Source organism: Microcebus murinus, chromosome 14, assembly GCF_040939455.1.
Source record: "Microcebus murinus isolate Inina chromosome 14, M.murinus_Inina_mat1.0, whole genome shotgun sequence".
In the NCBI taxonomy this organism is placed as follows: domain Eukaryota; kingdom Metazoa; phylum Chordata; class Mammalia; order Primates; family Cheirogaleidae; genus Microcebus; species Microcebus murinus.
Window position 1 is genome coordinate 4,768,277 of NC_134117.1, and position 20,948 is coordinate 4,789,224.

Below are 20,948 nucleotides of genomic sequence, written 5' to 3' on the forward strand. Positions count from 1 at the left end.
ATCAGACCCTGACTCACACAGGCTCTCGCACCTGCCTCTGTCCATCAAGGCCTACAGACTGCAGTGAACATCAGGCAAGGACGCGGGGAGGAAAGTGCCGAGGTACCACTGAAGTCCAGTGTTCAAAGAGAAGGAAGCAGGGCAGACCCCAGCACAGAAATGCCACCAGGAAGGACAAAGGCAGGCACAGGCTCTGGGTCAGAGGAGGAAGCCACCTGGTCAGCAGAGGCAAAGCCAAGCCTGGAGACTAGCCCAGCCTTAGACAGAGCAGCTGTCTAACAACGGGGAATGGCAAGAATCCTGGAAGCATTGAGTGTAGGGAGGAGAAAGGGGGGTGCTGCGGGGACCCCTCCGGGACCCCTCACCACATGGTTGCCTTTGAACTTGAACTCCAAGGCTCTCGTGGAGGTTTTCACTGTGACTCCTGCTTTATGGTTCTTTGTGTTTTCTTACTGGACCTTTGTGGATCGTCTTGGATGAGCTCAGTGGTGTTTCTGGCTATCAGGTAGTTCCCAATTTCTCAGCAGTTCAAGAGATGATGATGTGACCCAGTCTTCACGTCTCCATGTCAGTAAGAGGTGCTTCCTATTCTCATGGCAAGACATTCATACCCATTGTGTGGACAAACAAGGCAGAGAACAACCTTGGCCAGGAATTTATCACTGGCTCATTTAAACACATGCATATGATCCACATATGAACAGAACATTTCACAAATGATCATCACCAAAGGGTAGAGACAGTGAGTGGTAGATTTGTATCTGATATTTTATGGCACTTTATTATTTACCTGCATTTGAGAAGCAATCAAAAGTTTTTAAAAATGTATATTTTACTTAAAAATAGTCCTCCTACAGTTTTCAAGATTCTATGATGTGCAAAGTTTTAATAACAAAGCCCAAAAAGTACCCAACCCCCACCACCTCACTGCCCCCACCGCCCCTGTGACACCGCTGGCTATAGCAGGGAGCTGGGAAACTAGACAGAGTAGGGGCTGGACACACACATTGGACACGTCCAAAGGAGAAATTTCAGCAAGTGAATCTGACAACCTGCAGCTAACCCACCTACTGCTGAACCAGTAGCTTATCTGTAGGTCCCTCCTGTGGACCTGAAAAAAGACAGAGGCAGAGAGGAGGGGCCACTTGGTAGACCTGCAAATGGGCAGTGTGACAGCCAGGGGACGGCTCTACAAAGCTCCTCTCCCAAATGACTCATCGATGACAATGCAGCAAGAGGATCAAGACCCGCCCAGCAGTTATCATGAGATGATTAGGCAGCACTGATAGTATCATTTTGCATCTTAATATAAAATGAATCATTTAAAAGAAAAACAAGGAAAGGACTTGGTGGTCACCTAATTTCTTACACGTAGCAGCACCTCTTCTCTTTAATCTTCAATGGTGACCACACAAAATATTTAATGTAAGAATGTGTATTTCTTAGAATTAACTGAAAATATCCTCTTCAAATATTAATTATACCCTTGTTATGTTTAACCTAATCAGACTATGAGGACTGTTGTTCTTACTTAATCATTTAACTAGACAGAAGACAATAATTTATGCTAAAAAAAAAATTAGTGTCTCTGACTATGAATCACTATCTAAAGGTTACACAGGCAAGAAGAAAACCTGCTTTGTTTTAATAAGATATACTTTTTATAGCCCTTCTTTTTTCTTTACCTCTTCCCTAATTCCATTGAATGTACCGCATTGAATGTATAGGATTTTCCAAGGGAAAAATAATTCTACTTGAATTATAAAAGTGTCACATTCACAGTTCATAGAGAATAATACTGCTCAGTTTCTAATCAAAACTATACTGCCTGGCACAGGATTCTAAATAAAGTCAGTGTAATGTGCAAATTTAAAAACTGACTTGAGTGATGTCATGGAAAAAGCAGTAAGATGAAGAACAGGAAATTGGGTCTAATCCTCCCACCCAGAGCCCCTCTATTCCCAAGTAAATTCCTGAAAAACCTCAGGGCGTGACTCTCCCACTCCCTAATTTCCTGATTCCCTCATGTTAACTACTTGGGTGCTTTAGAAATCCAACTTGACATAACCTCCATGGCTTCATCAATACATACACAAAAATAATTTATTCCATCATAAAGTTCTGCAAAATGGTTTTAATTAAATTTTCTAAGGATTCAATATAACTATAACAGAGATGATGATTTTTTAAGCTCACATATGAACTATTCCTTTTTCACACTTGCTAATGCTGTAGCATAGTTGACAGGTTTCCCAATATAATTCTTCCTGGGCATATTTAACGTCTGGTCTCTTCCCGGGCCTCCGGTTCGAACTACTTGGCATGCTGGCTGCACACCAATCCTAAATGAAGGTTTTAACTACCCTTTCCATCAGCTCAGCAGACAGGTCAAAAGAATAGCTGCAGAGCCCATTTCACAAAGTCACCAATTTGCACTGGCTTCCACTGCATTTACAAATGTCCCTTCAGCCATCCTGTGAGTCCTCTCATCCCTTTCTCCACTTTCTGTATCCACAATGCCTCTACTTCTGTTTCAACTTCATAGAGTCTTTTTCCTTTCAGGGACAGACCTTCGCTTAAATGAAGAAGGTTAATGAGGGTTTTGCCGGAAGATTGACATGGCCTTGAAAAGAGAGATAGTTGCTCTGTTTCCTCTAGAATTATGAGACAAAAAAGAAATACAAGCCTCTGGCTACTGGTGGCCACTTTTCTCTCAAATGGAAAGAAGCAAATACAGAGCCCAGCAGGAGGGTATCTTCTCAACACACTCAGACCTAATGCCTTGGACTCCCCAGCTACATGAATCAATTCATTTCCTTCTTTCTGAAGCAAACTTGAGTTGGGTTTATGCAATTAGATCACTGCAGCTTTAGAGCAAGACTTGGGTAGGTCAGCCTCTACCTTGGTTCTTCTCCATCAATATGGCCTTGACTATTCTGGGCCTTCTGCCTTTATGGATAAACTTCAGAATCAGTTTGTAATATCCATTAAGTAACTTGCTGGGATTCTGACTGAGATTGCAGTGAATATGTGGATCAAGCTGGGAAGAACTGACATCTTAACAATACTGAGTATTTATAAACATAGAATATCTTTCGTTTTATTTAGCTCATATTTGAGGTTTATACAATTTGCAATCAAAATAGGCTTCAATGCCACAGAAACATAAAATATAAAAAGAATCTATTAACATAAGTACCTACAGAAAATGCATTTATAAATTCCACTCCATAAATAAGGAGCACATAAGCCTTTGCAGACCTGGTATCTTCTGTTCACTTGAGAAGACACTGCTTAGACTGGTCTGTACTAACACTGGCCTCTCTCTGAAGGACTCCAAGGGACAGCTGCATTTGAAGATCCCAGACAACAGCCAGTAGATGTGGGGTACAAATGTTTCCACTGATGACTCAGATATAAGACACACAGATTTTGCGTGATTATATTCTCTCCCTTCCTTTAAGAAAGGTCTTCATTGTTATTTTTAACGGCCACCATGGCAGTGCTGGGAGGATCCTAAGAGGTAACATGCATCAAAAGGCTTTCGTGACTGACAGTGCTGCACAAATAGAAGGGATACAGACTGTTTCATGCTCCACAATCCATCTGGACAAAAGTAGCAGATAAGTTCCCTCCAAACCATACGGCAGTCTGGGTTTGGTATTCCCCCTGCTACATTATATAGCCAAGCACCCAATGGTGACGAGCTCTGTATCTACACAAACACCAAAGCCAACCAAACAAGAGCCATACTCTTGTAGAGTAGGACACATACTAAGTAGACACCAGACAAGGGGTGGAAGCAGGACACTATCCAAAAAATAAAAGAAAATGAGAAACTAGTCCTCAAAGACAGTCATGTAGTTTGAAATGGCAGGTAGATACACAGGAAGAGGACAGCCAAAGTGTGCAGCAGGAGGCAAATAAGACCTATCAGTACACTCCGTCCATGCAGACACAAGCTTCCCAGGACAGAGAGGCAGGTACTAACACAATAGTTCCCAGAAGGAGATCATATTCAAGCAGGGTCTCAGGAGCAGAAGCCCTCAGTGTCTGCACATTCTATGGTCTTCACCACTTCTTTAGCGATGTCCACACAGTTGATTGAGCCAAAGGTTTGGGAGATGGGCACAACACCTCCTTCCCTCTTCCTCACCTTCCAAGCCAGATGCGCCACTGCGGCCTGTAGATCAGACCTGCGAACATGTCCAACCCTTCCCTAAAGTCTGCAGTCTAGTGGTTCTCAACAAGGAGCAACCCCCCACCTCCCGCCAACCTACCACGTCCCCACCCAGGGCACATTTGACAATGTCTGAAGACATTTTTCATTATCATAACTGGGGAGAGCTGCTGGGCAGGGGCCAGGAATGCTGCTAAATATCCTCCAAAGGACAAGACAAGAACAACCTGGTTCCAAACATCAAGGGGGCTGAGGTGGAGAACCTGCTCTCCCCCCAGCCCCTAGTCTGGGTGACATGACATCTCTGTACTCTCTGCTTCCTCTCCTGCGTCTCCAATCCATTCTGCAAACAGCAGCCAAATTGACCCTTGGAAAAGCCAGCTCTGACCTAACCAGCCCTCTCCAGTGGCCTCCTCCAATCAAGAAAGCCCCACACATACCCAGCCCTGCCTCTCTGTTCTCTCAAGGTCCTTGCTTTCTCATTGCCCACTCTATCCTCCCACAGACACTGATCTTCTCACCATTTCTTGAAAGTAGCAAATATCTTCCCATCTTGGTGTCTCCTCCTGAAACTTCCCCTATGACACACTTTCTTAACCTCGCTCCTCCCAAACCCTTCCCTGAACCCCACAGTTCCCAATGCCCTCAATATACCCTGTCATCCCAACCTTTATTTTTTCTTAAAATGACTTACCACGATCCACAATGAGAATTTTTTGTCTGCAATTTTCTTTAGATCACTGATTACAATTGTGCAGCTGCACAGGTCTGGGTGTGGTTACTGGGTTCACACCTGTCTCGCTCACTCCAACGTAGAACACATGGAGTTCTAGCCCCCATGAGAACACAGAGCCCATCTGTATCACCACATAGTGCCTGGCATACGGTAGAATGAGCACGATGGAATGAATTTTTTAAATAAATGAATAAACAAATGATGAAGCTCTGCGCATAAACCTGTCCATGAGACCTGCTTACTTGCAGAGGAACACTGAATAAATCCTGACCACAGTGGAGGAAGGAGAAAAGGATGGCTGGCACCTTGTATGTGGGCAGGAGGTGGGGTCCAAAACAGAGGGCACAGATGGGGAGGGGCAGCAGGGGAGAGAGCCATGAAGACTAAGATTGGGCAGGAGAAGGAAATAACTCCAGATTTCCTGAGCACTGAAGCCCCATGGTCAAAGAAGAGTTGTTCCTCCAGGGAGCCTCATTACAGAGGCAAGGTGGAAGGGACAGCAAGGAAGGGCCCAGAACTCAGCAATCCCAAATTAAAGGCTTGTTCTCTGACACAGGTAGAAATGTGGGGGTAATCAATAGGAGGCAACTCGTCACAAAATGAAAGTAAATGCTAAACACCACTCTCTACTCATCAATGAAATCATTCACTACAGGCTGAAAATGCTTTTAAAAAGCAAGATCCTCACATTCAACAATAGAAAAATTGATTTGATGAAAAATCATTTGATTAAGCAAATGAATGTACATCAATTCAAGCATACGTTCTGAGTCAACATACAGCCATTGCAAGTGTAATTATGACTCACATTAATATGGAAAGGTACGGTGATATAATGATAAAAAAATCAGTAAACCAAAAATTATCTAGGTTGTAACTATAAAAATCTTCATGCACATGCACCATAACTGGTAGAAACTCAATACAAATAGTTGGACCCTAGAGTAGAGTTGTAGAAAACAAATGATTCTCATTGCTGTTACTGCTGCATTTCTGCTACTGTTGCATTTCTGCAACATGGTGCTACTATTGTAATGTACTGTGGACACTATAAATGGAGGTGGAAAGTCAAAGAAACAAGTACATCCATCCAGACTACTCCAGATTCAGTCTTGCCCATGTGGGTGGTATCATTCTTCCTAGAGAGGGCAAGAAGAATGCCAGGAAGCAGTCCAGAAGACTGTGTGATTCTACAGTACCTGGTGAGCTATTGTCTCTCAGCCAGGTTGTGGAACTCCCTGCAAAGCCACAGACCAGAAAGCAGTGTAATGAAATTGGGAGCATTTTGACCCACAGGTTTAAGCAAACCATAAAAATATTTTTTTCACCTTTCTCTTTTCTTCCACTGCTGCTTCTTTTTAGACATGAATGATGACTTCACTTGCAAGTGTCTCATCATCTGTGTATAGGGCAAACTTGTCAAATCACAACAGTCCACAGTATCAGGCAGCTAAGGGCAGGCAGTCCAGGTGAAGCCAGCCCCGAGGCTGCACCAGCTCGGACCCCATGTCCTCCTGCCCTGCCCCAGCCAGCAAGGACTACCAGCAACCATCAGAAACTAGGAGAAAGGATGGAACAGCTTCTCTCTTAGAACATCCAGAATGAACCTACCCTACTGATACCTTGATTTTAGACTTCTAATCTCCAGAACTGTGAGGAAATAAATCTTTGCTGTTTTAAGCTACCAAATTTATGGTATTTTGTTGCAGCAATCCTAGGAGAGGAATATAACTTCCAACCTTGGTTAGTTACTCTCTCCCGCTTTACCCTGGGACCTCCCTGTTTTCTCTGTATCAGTAGGAGGCTCTCCAGAAGGCCTGGCCTGGTGATTCCTGTCAAGGCTAGCTCTGCCTGAGCTGCCAGCCCTCAGCTGCCCGACAGTCAGGTTTGACACGTCTGTCCCACCCAGGGGTAACATGACCTTGAAGGGCCCCAGCCAAACCATTGCATCCTAGTCTGCATGAATGATGAGAGACTGACAAGTGAAGTCCTGACTCCTGTTCATGGCATTCTTAGACCAATTAACACAATCGAACCCCCTACTCCTCCTCCACCTCAAAATAAACAAGGTAAAATATTTTATCACTTGCTCTTAGTAAATCTTTCTGTCTCAATATGCTCCCCAATTTCTTTAGGCTGCACACTAGTCTGTGAGGGCTCTGATACTGTCTTATCTGGTTCACTCCAGGACCAGATTCATCTGGGCAAAGATTCTCCTTACCTAACTTGGCTAACAATCCCGTGCCAACATAAGCAAAGATTACAAAAGCACGTAGTTTCTGAGAGAGATGAAATGTCTCCCTAGCCACACAACATTGCAGGGGAGCAGTTCAACCCCAGGAAATGTAGAATGTCATGGAATCACAGATAGACCAGAGCGCCAGCAGAAAACCAAGTCCAGATGGTCACTTTTAACAGAAACGACCCAGATGAATGACGTGCAGATTCATCATCTAGGAGGCACGTCCCACTAGCCTTGATCATGACTTTCATAGGACTTCAGAGCATTCGGAAATCTGGGCACCTCAGAGCAAACCAGATGGAACAAGGTCCTTGCTGTAAATAGAGAGGGTCAGCCAGGCACCGTTTATGAAAATGAAGACTAGAAACCACCTAAGTGCCCTCAAATAGAAAACTGATTAAACAAGTTATAATACAACCATGAGGTAATATGTAACCTTGAAAAACATGTTCTTGAAAAACATGGAAGGACGTATGGAAATAAACATAGCCAATGAGCACTGTAAAAGTGTGGGTGTGTATATACACAGGAATATACACTACACAGACTTCTATATATGTAGAGATACATGAGTGTATTTTAGACAACAGTAAATGAGGAGAAAAAGCTTACAATTACAAAGACAAACATGCTAACAGTGTAATCTCTGGGAGGAAAGGTGATAAATGATTCTCATTTTCCTTAATTAACTTTTTGGTATTTTCTACTTTTCTAACCCAATCACATATTAATTTTAAAACTGAGGGCAAGGACACAATAATAAATGCCTACTTTGATTAACACAAATAATAGGACTTAGTATCTTTATAGAAATCCTGGACACTATACAGAGGAAGGGGCTAAGTGAGGAGCTGCTGTTACTACAAGGGAGGTGATGGGTAGGCCAAAAGTTACAGAGTGGAACCCGATTTCCTCATCTGCAATCAAATTGTATCATATCTGATCCTTACTAGTCATCCTTCCTAATATATTCAGACTATTTGTTGTGAGGACAGTAAAATTCTAAATGTACAAATTTGTGAGTACCAGTGTGGACCCCAGATGCTAGCTTGGAGATAAATAGATAAAAAGCAGTGAAAACTTCTCGTAAGAAAGAATTTGGAGTAAAATAAAAAGCCAGCAAGTATGGTTCGTTTCAAGTCAGGAAATTATTTTTAAAGAAATTAAAAATGTGCGTCTTAGAGGGCAAAATTCACCCATCAACTGTATTTCTTGGGATTACAGAATAGCTTGTTCCCAACAGAATTCCTTTCTAAGAGGCCAGATGGAAATGGCACTACGAGATGGTTAGAGCGGGAAGAGGCAGGGAAGCCTGCTCCCCAGGGACAGTTCCCTGGAAGGAAGACAAACCCTCATATATCTGTGTGCCAACTTCCGCATGGGAGGGTCCAGATTCAATTAATCTTCACCCTCATCCAATCCACATGGCTGTGGGGAAACTCACCTGAGCGCCAGGGGACTAAGGCTTGTCTTGACAATGCAAGAAGCATAGAAAACAAATGATAATATTTTCATAATAAACTTAACAGGAGACACAGGGGAAGAGCACTGATGACTGGGAAGGAGAAGCGTTTTTCAGGTGTGGGTTGAGATCCATTAGCCGCTCATGAAATAAATTTAGTGCCTGTCAACCAGCAGTTTTTTCAGTGAAATACATTAGTCTAGCATAGACTTGAAGGAGACTAGAATAGAACAGAAAATGCCAGAATGCATCACATGGAATAAGTGAAAGCTTTTTCATGAACCATTTTTCAGCTTCATATACACAACGATACACATATACACATATGTGTGCGTACAAAGGCATACACATACAACACACACACACACTCACCGAGTAAGCATCTATTTCTTACTGTGTATCATGGTCAACACTTTCTACAGAAAATTCTGGAATTCTCAGGCCTTATCATCCTACCTAACACAGCACAGGGAACAGCAGACTGCATGGGGCAGTCTTTTCCAGGGTCATCCCACTGGGAAGGGATTAAATATTTACGGAATTGAGTGAACATGTCAATGCCTGTGACAACTGATGTCAAAACCCCAAACGCCCCAATCCAGCTTTGCGATGCACAAGTGGTCAAGAAACAGAACCATCTACCACCGACACGGGGCCGCCACCCAGCTCTCCCTCTCCCTGAAGCCCCGTGACCACCGCTTCTAACGCTCTGTTCTTCTCCCAACTTTTGTGGCAATATCGTCAAAGTGTTTTAACTGCTCTATGCCTGTACACAGACTATTTCCACTTAGGTGGAAAGCTCCACAAGGAATAATTCGACAGGGACAGGCAGGCCACAGTCACATGGAGCAGAGCAGGGAGGAGAACCGGAGGGCAGAGGCGACTGGGACAAGGACCTTCTTTCCAAACGGCGGGAGACAGAGCGAGAAGCCGGTGGCAAGGAGGACGCCCAAAGCGCCATCTAAGGGCTGTCGAACGCCCCGCCCGGCTGTGGGCCGAGGGAAGCGGCGACAAGTGAGCAAGGCGGCACTGAGGTGCCCACAAGTGAGCAAGACGGGGAGGAAATGGTGATGATGGGGCAGGACGGCGGGGGACGGGGACCTCAGCACTGGCAGAAGGTCACAGTTGTGGGGTGGCCTGCTCCTCTCAGAGGGACGGAGGGAGAGCTCCGCGGTGAGGTGTGGTGGGGAACCAGCCTGGGGCTGGAGCCGCTGCCGGAAACAGCTACTGAGGTAAAAGTCAACAGGAATTTTAAAAGAATTTAAGTAAAATAGTGGAGCTTGTTAAAAAACGGCAGGTTAATTCCTCAAAAAATTAAACGTACGGTTACCACAGGACCCAGCGACTCCACATCTGGTCAGACACCGAGAGCAGAGAGGCCGGCGCGCCCGCATCCACGCAGCGGAGTTGCCCACGATGGCGGGAGGCGGAAGCTAGCCCGCACCCACCGGAAACGGGCGAGCAAAGTGCTGAGGCCGCGCACACGGGATGTTGTTACCTTAAACAAGCAGGACATTCTGACACGTGCTACTACTGGGTTGAAATTTGAACACCTGATGTGTAGTAAAATACGCCGAACACCAAAGGTCAAAGGCCGCCTGACTGCGCCCACACAGCATTCAAGGTAAACACAGCCTGGAGCGGTGATGGCGGGAGCGGCAGGGGTCAGGGGTTGTCGCGTTTGATGGACACGGAGATTCCGTTTGAGGAGATTTAAAGTTCTGAAGATGGATGGTGGTGACTGTCACACAAAAAAGCCACTGTACTTAATGCTACTGAATGGTACACTTAGAAATGGTTAAAATGGGAAATTTCATGTTATTTTGCCACAATAAAAAAATTGTTTAGGTATTTGGCTGTACCCCAGAGGCTGGGGCATTAACTGAGGGACATAAGGCGGCACAGGTGAGTGTGTCTCCAGAAACACCTGGACTCCGCAGAGTGGGAGCCTGGGAGGCGCAGGTGGCCTGCAGGGCCAGGGGGCAGACAGCAGGAGGGAGGCTGTGTCCTCGCCCTCACTGGAGTTTCCTCTCCCGTCTGACATGAAAACTTGCCCTTCTGTCCCCCATTTGTGTGTTTTCTCACTTCAATCACCCGGGTAACCATTTTGTCATGAAGTCAAATAGAAAACAGTGCTGCTGGAAAACTCTAGTCTGAGGCCGTGTGTATCCTGCAATAAATTATCACCTGAAACAACGCCTGCTCTCCTTTCGCTGAGGCACCAACTCCCAGGTCTGACTCTAATCTGCAAAGCGAATGTAAGGGCTGGGTTCGGTTCTGCGAAGGTGACAACAGCGTGGGGGCTCTCTCAGACAGAGAACACCAGTCAGGGTCACCCAGAATAAAGGCAAGAAGGCGAGGGCACACAGATGATCCCAGAAGTCAAACAGCCAACAAGGGCCACCCTTTGGGAAAGAACATTTAAACCCTAAGAAATGTCACACTCTGAAAAATACTTTCTTTACAGAAGACAACTCACTATATGTTCACTCCAACGCAGAAAAACTGAAGGAGTTAAAACAACACAAAAACCATAGTCCCATGGGCATCCTTAAATCTCTGAAGTTGAGAGAGCACCCATTGTGAAATAATATACCAAATTAGCAATAAGGGAAGCAACACGTCAAGTAAAACACTGTGCATCTGTCTCGCAGATGTAAGGTTTGCATCAATGCACGAACGTCACTGAATTCACTCATGTCTTATAATAAAACATCCACTGAAGAAAGGTCTTCCCGTCTCCAGTCACTAAATAATTTGACTTCAAGAGAGGTAGGCTGACACAAGTCAAGCCCAATCAAATTTAATAATGTAAGAATATATTTAGCAATCTAAAATTACTTCTGGGCTCAAAACTTCCTGTAATTTTTATCTATTCTTACACTACAGGCGTCTGTTTTTCTAAAATGCCACTGAATTCAGTAGTAAAAGTACCAAATATATAGCTAATTTTAACCTTGGAACAATAAGGCAGCTTTGGGCAATATCAAGTTGCCAAAATAATTTATCTAAACTTTAACATATGCACCACATACTACTTCTTTCTCTACAGGTCACCAATTGTTAAAACAAATTCATGTAAAGATCAAGAAATTATACTGAAGAATCCAATGGTTCTACCAGAGAGCTGCACCACCTTGGAGATGAAAGGTAAGTTCTGACATGATTCATGCCTAGTGACACTGGTTTCCTTGGTCACAGCAACCATGAGACACATCTCAGCTCACATGTATCTTTGTTCTGGGCCATATGGCAAAGCTTTAAGGCCGGGAAATGACTTGCCCAAAACACTTTAAAGACAATAGCCATAAGGATGCTTAGTGAAATTATATATTAAAAGAACATTTAAAAAGGAAAGTAGGAATAGAAGCATCTACCATGAGCAGCTGAGAGAAAGGTACAAGTTAATCATTCGGAAGATTCTTGTTCTTTGAAGGCATTAGCACAGACAGCACACTGCAAACTGCACAGCTCCTGCTGCAACACGTCAGCCCGAGGGACATAGCCATAACTGGGGTGCACAGGAGTGTGAGGCCCTGGGGCTGCTCCTTGTGCCCTCCCCACACTCTGCCTCCTAGGCACCTCCACACCAGGGCATGTCCTGGAGAACACTCAGGCCTCACATGGAAGTCATCTTCCTTCCAGGAAACAACAAGGCAAGATAAGGTCATCCAAAGGGGGGAGAAGAGAAGGAGGACAAGAATGCTAGATCCTCACTCTACTACACAGTCAAAGATCCACTGAAGGACAAAAATATAATACCGCCTGCAGGGTGTAGCCTGAGGTCTGACTGATGCCAGGGCACCATAAGCCTCAGCCTCCGCATTGTCTTGGATAAGGAGATGCCCTCACAAATGAGTATAAAACATGATTCTCATCAATTCTCCCAAACCTCTTTTTGCCAATGAGCAGAGATAAGCAATGAAAATATGTAAGAGTACCTAAGGAGAAAGGAAAAAAGAATTTCACTGCACAGGGAACATGAGTCTGTTCACTAGAAGAGACTCCTGGGCTTCCCACTCAAGGTCTTTGCAGGATGTAGTCCTCTCAGCTGGCAGGGGAAGCCCTTCATCTACTTGATGCAAAGTTGCAGCCAGGTGGGGGAATAAAATCTAGTGTTCTATAACACTGTAAGGTGAATGTGGTTAACAATAATTTACTGTATATTTTCAAAAGCTAGAAGAAAAGGTTTTGAATGTTCACAACACAAAGCAACAATAAATGTTCAAGGTGACAGACATGCTAAGTATCTTAATTTAATCACTACACATTGTATACATGTGTTCAAAATCACTTTGTATCCCCTAAATATATACAGTTATTACACGCCAAGTGAAAATTAAAAAAAAATATTAAAAAGAAAGTACAGCTCTTGAAATCAAATGAGATGCCTGATGTTAACAACTATAGCATCTTGGGCACATTAATGAACTTTAATGACAATCCTACCATACATACATACATACATGTCCACCCTGCATGTGTGCTTACCTTCACCCGGACGGTCTGGTCCGACAAGCTGCTCATCATGTCATTGATGGATCTGAACAGCTGCAGCAGAGAGTCCACAAAGTCAGCCTCTCCTTTGTTTTCATATAGTCTGCAAAGAAACACACAAAACTGTGGCACCTGGCAGAGAATGCTCCACACTTTTTGATCTTGTGTCTGTAGACATTAGTGGAGCTGCCTGAGTGACAAGCTAGAAGGGGAGCCCGTTTCCTCAGGATCTATGAGACATAGAAGGCAATTTGGCAATCAGGTTAGTCCAGACCATTCAACTGTGGAGCCTCTACATTAAAGAAGCTGATTCTTAATGATACCATCTATTTTTTTCCATTGTAAAATACTACATTAATATCAATCTGAAGAACACAGAAAATACATAGAAAGGGAGGGATAAATGCAGGAGAGGACAGAAGGAAGAAGAGAAGGAAGGAAGATGGATGAGAAATTCAGCTTTAATCCTATCCCACAAAAATTACACTATTAATATTTGGTATATTTTCTGCCAGTGTTTTTAAACCCATAGAGTCACAGATTGACAATCACAAAGACACTTCACTGCATAAATTTACCATGACCTTATTATCATTTAAAAATGATATTCTATTAATATAGTAAATTCAAAATTACCTTATTTCAGAGTAATGATACTATACATATTCGTTCATTTTAGAATCAGTGGTAGAAAAATTTTCACGAGGTGGAGCATATTCAATAAATGGATAATAAGAAATTTGTACGTTGGTTATGTGTATGCTAATATGTTTACTAATTGTAAGTAGCTTTCATCTATAAATTATTTATTAGCAGCCACTTCAAGTTGCTGTGTTACTAAAAAGCAATGTATTTGCATTTTAGAAGATTGAGACTCAGATGTTTTATTAATACAGACTATTTTCTGCCTAATTAAAAGTATACCATACCTGAAAACTTGTGTACAATGAAAAATTTTGTAAACTAAGTGATAATTAATTACCCTAGAGGTAATCTTATATGTAAATGAGTACCATTGTACAGGAATGAATTCTGTGTAAAATGGGAAATTGCAACCTAGTGTACCTGTTTTGTAAATAAGAGTTTTCAAATAGGGGTTTGCTTAAATGATGTGCCAAACAATTAAAATTACAGAGGACTGAACTTCTGATTGTAGGTGGCATAGAGAACATTTGGCAGGCTGGTGCAATGCTTGGTTGGGTGGCTTCAATCATGCAATCATTTTTCCCCTCAGGGCACTTGCTAATTCCTGGAGCTGCATGGGGTTGAGCACTAAAATCCAAAATCAAAACCTCTGTAAAGCAGAGTAAAGAATTTTTATCAATTGTCAAAGAAAATGACTAAAGTTTGTAAAATGCCAGAGACAAGGCTCCAGGTAACACAGCAAACTCTCAAGTTGAAAATCATGAAACGGCAAGAACAAATTAAATGTAGACTGAGGTTTACCAGGGCTGAAACACAGCCTTGACTTAGTAGTGTCTGGTTAGAGTAAGGTGGTCAGCCCTACTTTCTCTGCCTAGAAGAAGGCAGGAAAATTATCTGTTAAAGAAAATCATCAGGGAGGGGGGTGGGTATATACATATATAATGAGTGAGATGTGCAGCATCTGGGGGATAGTCATGCTGGAGACTCAGACTTGTGGGGGGAGGAGGAGAATGGGCATTTATTGAAACCTTAAAATCTGTACCCCCATAATATGCCGAAATAAAAAAGAAAAGAAAATCATCACATTATCTGAAGCTTCTACAATTTTACATGCAAATACTCCTGCCTCCAAACAAAAATTATTAAACTCAGCAAAAAGTCAAACTACAGTAACAAGTCAAAGAGGAAAAATAAGACTACAGAAACAGACCCATGAGTGATCAAGATACAAAATAACTGAAATTATTATATCCTAAAATAGATAGAAATATGAAAAATAGAAAAATGGGAAAAATAAAAGGTGAAATGAAATTTTTTAGTAGAGAAATGAATCTATAAAAAAGAATCAAGTGGAAATTCTAAAACTATAAAATATACTATCTAGCATTAGAAATCCATTATATGGGTTAACTAGAGTAGACACAGCGAGAGACAGAATTAGTGAAATGGAAGACAATTCACAGAAAAATAACATAAGTGCAGAGGAAGAAAATATGGACAAGAGTATTAGAGAGATGTGGGCACAATGAAGAAATCAAATATACATGTAATTGATGTGCCAGAAGAAAAGGAGGTAGATGATGGGGAGAGGTAACATTAGAATGGATAATGGCCACGATTTTCCAAAATTGGTAAAAGACTTCAGTCCAAAAATTCAAAAATCCAAAGTAGAATAAATGAAAACCAAAGCACTCCTATGCAACCCATCGTAACTGTTAGTAATCACAGAAAAAGAGACAAACTGTAAAAGCAGCTAGAGGAGCAGATACCATTTACCTCAAAGATGTGACAGTAAGTGTGAAAGCTGACTTCTCACCAAAAGAGCAAGAATAACTTCTGGAGGGACAAAAGTAACTGCCAATCTAGAATGCTATAGTAAACAAAACTATCCCTCAAACACATAGATGAAATAGATCATTTTCATACAAACAAAGCCCGTAGCTGGCCTAGACCAAAAGAAACTCTACAGAGAGTTCTTCGGACATGGGGAAATGATCCCAGAGGGAAATGTGGAATTAGAGGATAAAAAAACAACCAAAAATATAAAACACATCAAATAAATACTAACTGTACAAAATAATAGTAACGTTTTATGGAGTTTAAAATACATGTGTGAATCGAAATGTATGACAACAGCAACACATAAGAGAGGAAAGAGAAAATGGAACTAAAGTGTGCTATTTTCCTAGCCATGTCTGGCATTCTCAGGGGAGTGGCAACAGTGACAATTTTAATTACTCTATAACAAGTTCAACGTGCTGCATGTTACCATCTCTATGATACTAGTCAGAAGAGTAGTAAAAGAATGTTTACCTAATATGTCAAAAGAGTAGAAAATGGGATGATAAGGAACAAAGTTTAATAGGTGCTAAAGAAGGCAAAAAAAAAAAAGAAGAAGAAAAGAGGAACACAATGCAGATAAGTAAAAGAGAAAACTAAGAGATTGATAACAGAAATAAATCCAACATATTGCTTAATTACATTTAGGTAAATGAATGAAATACTGACTTTAAAAGATTGCCAGACTGTATAAAATAAAAATACAGCTATATGCTGCTAATAATAGATATACATTTAATATAAAGACACAGAAAGGTTGAAAATAAAAGAATGAAAAAAGGAATTCCATGTAAACACTAATCAAAAGATAAAGAGAAACTTTTCAAGTTGATTGAGGAGTAAATCCACAAGAAAGACATCACAATTATAAATCTGTGTGCCCCCAACACAGCTTCAAAATCTATAAAGTATAGTTAATAAATCTTTATGTATTATTTTCAAAATTCTATCATGAACCTGTCAAGGATGAAAATTTAATAATCAGTTTCTCTGCTGTCAACCAACATGTTTATAAAATATACATGGTAATTAGCCTTTTACAGTGATCCGTTTAAAGCATCTTTCTATTACAAATGATCATGGGGAAAGTCTCACCTCTTGGATTTATCAAATAAACCAGGAAGAGTCACTTGTTTGACCCACCTTGAGGTGGAGGAAGGGCTGGGAAGAAAGAACTCAAGAGACTATTGATAAATAGATGAGAAAGAGCTACTCATTCCTTGCTCTATTTAAATAAGTATTCATTAACAAGGAATGATGCGATATTTGTCTATTAACTGCATTCTATTTTGTGACCCAGGGAATGATAGCAAAAAGATCTGCACAATTTATTCATGATCAATAACTAATTATTCACAGAGCTAACACCAGATGACAGGCAGAAATTCTACAAAGCAGAGGGAAGACGGAAGAGGAGCTGAGCAGTAAGTATATTTAGTAATTGGATTCGGAAGGTCTGATGCAGAATGTCTTGTTTTCTGGCTTTCTAGTTAATGTGATCCGCCCACACACGAAATACAGACAAACAAAAAGCAGCAGAGAAGCGCTCCTGGCTGTTGAGAATCTCTCAGTGGGTTCCCCGGGAACCAAATGTCTGTGGGCCAGAGCTTTTAAACTGCTGTTCTCATTTCAAAACACAATAAGCTTTCTAAACAGAACAGAAAGTATGGAATTGCATAGCAAAAGAGATAGTAAGATAACTATCATAAGCTTCCATATCTTCATCTTGAAATTTCACCTCTTTGTTCTTTGGAAGAATAATTACTGTCAAGTATCCTGGAATTTAACAAAGCTACTGCATTATAGGAAAACACAGCAGACCATTTGGAAAGAAGCAGAAAAATAAAAGATCTCAAAACTTTAGACCAACTGCAAAAAGAAAAACACACTTGTCAATTCCAGCTGTGAGCACAATTGTTTTTCTCCCAAGGTAATAAATGTGTTGCAGGTAAGAAAATGAGAGCCCTAGTTTGTTTTCTTCCCCACCTCTCAGAACACCACACATGAGACCTGCTTAGAGCTCATGAGGGATCAAACATTCTAGACATCTGCGTGGGATACAGGACTTCTTTTTTGTTAAGTTTTCTATAGAAGATAGAAATATGATTTCATCTAAAATTTAAGGCCTTTGATATCACAGATGAAGAAGTAGCAAGTGACATGTTATGGCAGGACAATGGAGAGTTAGAGTGAGGACAAAGGAGAGATTACGACAAAACTTCAGCCATTCTGTCTGTGATTCTAAGGGCATGAATTTGTTTTGGACCAAAATAAATCTATAAGACACTAAAACATCCTCTCAACAGTTTTAGACTACAGATTTAAATTCAATAAGTTACTGTTATATCCATACAGTGCAGCTACAACTGTGTTCTATGCTTTGGAAAGGAATACTATGTCCTTCTCTCCCCTCAATAATTGTATGAAGCAGCCAAGAGCACACTTACGAAACATTTAGACAAAAAATAAAGTCAAACTATAGTCAGGATATAGTCAGGGATATAGTCAGGGCTCAAAAGCTCATTAAGTATTTATGGAAGAAGGAAGAAGCAATGGAGGGAGTGAAGGGAGGAAGGAGGGATCTAGGACAGGAGGAAGGGAGGGAGAGAAGAAAGAGGCTGGGGAGAAGGAAGAAGAGAGAAAGAGAGGGAGGGAAAGATTAGGATCTTCAACATCACCGTGATCGCTGGACTACATGGTCAGACAAGGTCAGAAATGCACACACAGCAGTCTTAGAGGCTTAGGAAGCCTCACTGCATTTTAGCAACTGCTGTGACTCAGCTCGTGACCACTTGTGTCCTTGACAGTCTCAGTTCTTTTGACAAACAAGTTATCCCAGCAAAGCTCACATAATGCCTGGCTTCTGCTGGGTCCACACCAGGACAAAGGCAGGCCAAGGGGTCATGGGCTGTGCCATGTTGCCAGATACCAGGACAAAGGCATTCCTGGGGACTTTAACACAGAACACTTCCTGGGTCCAGCATAACGGTCAGCTAAGCACTTCAGCCCATTTCTGTGTAAACCGACAGGACTGAATCACATCTGTGGGTCACTTAAGGCTCCATTAACTTAAAGCCAAAGAGAAACTGATAGTATTCTCAGAGATCCACCGTCAAACTAACGGGGAAGAAAGTCTCCGCAGAGCCTATAGTTAAGTAGGAGTTTGTAACCTGGAATGAGTTAGGGAAGTTCTAAGCTCTCAGGCAACAGACATTCTGGGTTAAAAGTATGAGGAAGAGACCGAGTGTGGTGGTTCATGCCTGTAACCTCAGCACTTTGAGAGGCCACGGTGGAAGGATCGCTTGAGGTCAAGAGCTCAAGACCAGCCTAGGCAACATAGTGAGACCCCCATCTCAACAAAAAAAAAAAAATTTTTTTTAAATTAGCCAGGTGCAATGGTTTCTGCCTGTAATCCTAGCTATTCAGGAGGCTGTTGCTGGAGAATTGCTTCAGCCCAAGAGTTCAAAGTTGCAATGAACTGTGATAGTGCCACTACACTCCAGCTCAGCGACAAAATGAGATACTGTCTTTAAAAAAAGCAAATTTATTTAAGCAAAATAAAAGATTAAAAAAAGTATGAGGGCCGGGCGCGGTGGCTCAAGCCTGTAATCCTAGCACTCTGGGAGGCCGAGGCGGGCGGATTGCTCAAGGTCAGGAGTTCGAAACCAGCCTGAGCAAGAGCAAGACCCCGTCTCTACTATAAAATAGAAAGAAATTAATTGGCCAACTAATATATATATATATATAAAATTAGCCGGGCGTGGTGGCGCATGCCTGTAGTCCCAGCTACTCGGGAGGCTGAGGCAGCAGGATTGCTTGAGCCCAGGAGTTTGAGGTTGCTGTGAGCTAGGCTGACGCCACGGCACTCACTCTAGCCTGTGCAACAAAGCGAGACTCTGTCTCAAAAAAAAAAAAAAAAAAAAAGTATGAGGAAGAGAATGTAAATTGCCCGTTCATTATATATTTCTCCCTAACTCCTTCACTGAAAGAACTCTGACTTTGTTTAAAACATCAATAAACCCATCTAAAAATTGTATTCTAGCCTCCTTTGCAGCTAGGTGGCCATGTGATATAGTTCTGGCCAATGAGACAAAAGCATATGACACTTTGTAGGGATGGGGAAAAGCTCTTTCAAAGGGGAGTGGCTGACATGTCTATTTCTCCTGTGTCTTCCCTTCCCTTCTGCCTGGAAAGCAGATGTGATGCCAGGAAGAGTAGGAGCCACCTTGGGACTATGAGATTAAAGGACAGACACTAAGGATGGTGGGACAAAGAGATAAAAGGAGCCAAGGACATGAGGACACCAATTCCTCATGTAACCATGTGAGCTAGGAATTCTTCCTCTGGACTCCACATGATGTGGGGAGGAAAAAGTGAACCTCATCTGGTTAAGTCACATAAATTGAGGCTTTTTGTTACAGACAGCCAATCATATTCCTAATCACTATAATATTGATCAAACTAAATAAATTTTATGGACCGTGGCTCTAAGATCTTAAGCCATTTGTATTTAGAAATTGAAAGAGATTAAAGAGAGAGGCAGAGAAATAAATTGCTACTAGTCCACCTGGGTGACCTCAATCTTTTCTAAAGCAGCATTATCATGTAAAAGATTATGGCATTTACTACTACAGCAGAAATACACTGATTATCAATGCACACTTCTTTTTTTTTATTATTTTGGCATATTATGGGGGTACAGATTTTAAGGTTTCAATAAATGCCCATTTCCCCCCTCCCCCCAAAAGTCTGAGTCTCCATCATGACCATCCCCCAGATGGTGCACATCTCACTATGTATGTATATACCCGCCCCCCTCCCCCTCCCACCTGCCCAATACCCTATTACTGTAGCACTATGTGTCCACTTAGGTGCTACTCAGTTAATACCAGTTTGCTGGAGAATATATCTGGTGCTTGTTTTTCCATTCTTGGGATACTTCACTTAGTAGTATGGGTTCCAGCTCTAACCAGGAAAATATAAGATGTGCTATATCACCGTTGTTTCTTAGAGCTGAATAGTACTCCATGGTATACATATACCACATTTTATTAATCCATTCTTGGATTGATGGGCACTTGGGCTGTTTCCACAGCCTTGCAATTATGAATTGAATGCACACTTCTTTTAATTACAAATTTCTGAATGAAAGTCAGCACTGTATTTGGAAAGAAAGTGTGCATCATCAAACCCCTGACTCAATGCCGTATTAATCACCAAATTGCACTGGATTAAAAATTTTCAAATAAAACATGACAGAACCTGTATCAAGTCACAATTGCTTTCTTTCATGCTCACCCTTCCACTTTAGTGTAGATATCAGAATAGGGTAATCAGAGATTTAAAA

The 20,948-nt window shown here is 41.8% G+C and overlaps 1 protein-coding gene across 2 annotated transcripts in view; it reads right to left on the reverse strand.

Moving 5' to 3' along the window:
- Positions 1 to 20,948, reverse strand: part of DOCK1 (dedicator of cytokinesis 1) — a 491,171-nt gene that overhangs the window by 353,033 nt on the left and 117,190 nt on the right. For both annotated transcript variants that reach the window (XM_012781384.2, XM_012781385.2), the window contains exon 23: positions 13,112 to 13,220. In XM_012781384.2, the coding sequence (XP_012636838.1) occupies positions 13,112 to 13,220 (109 nt within the window). The remainder of the gene's footprint in view (positions 1 to 13,111; positions 13,221 to 20,948) is intronic.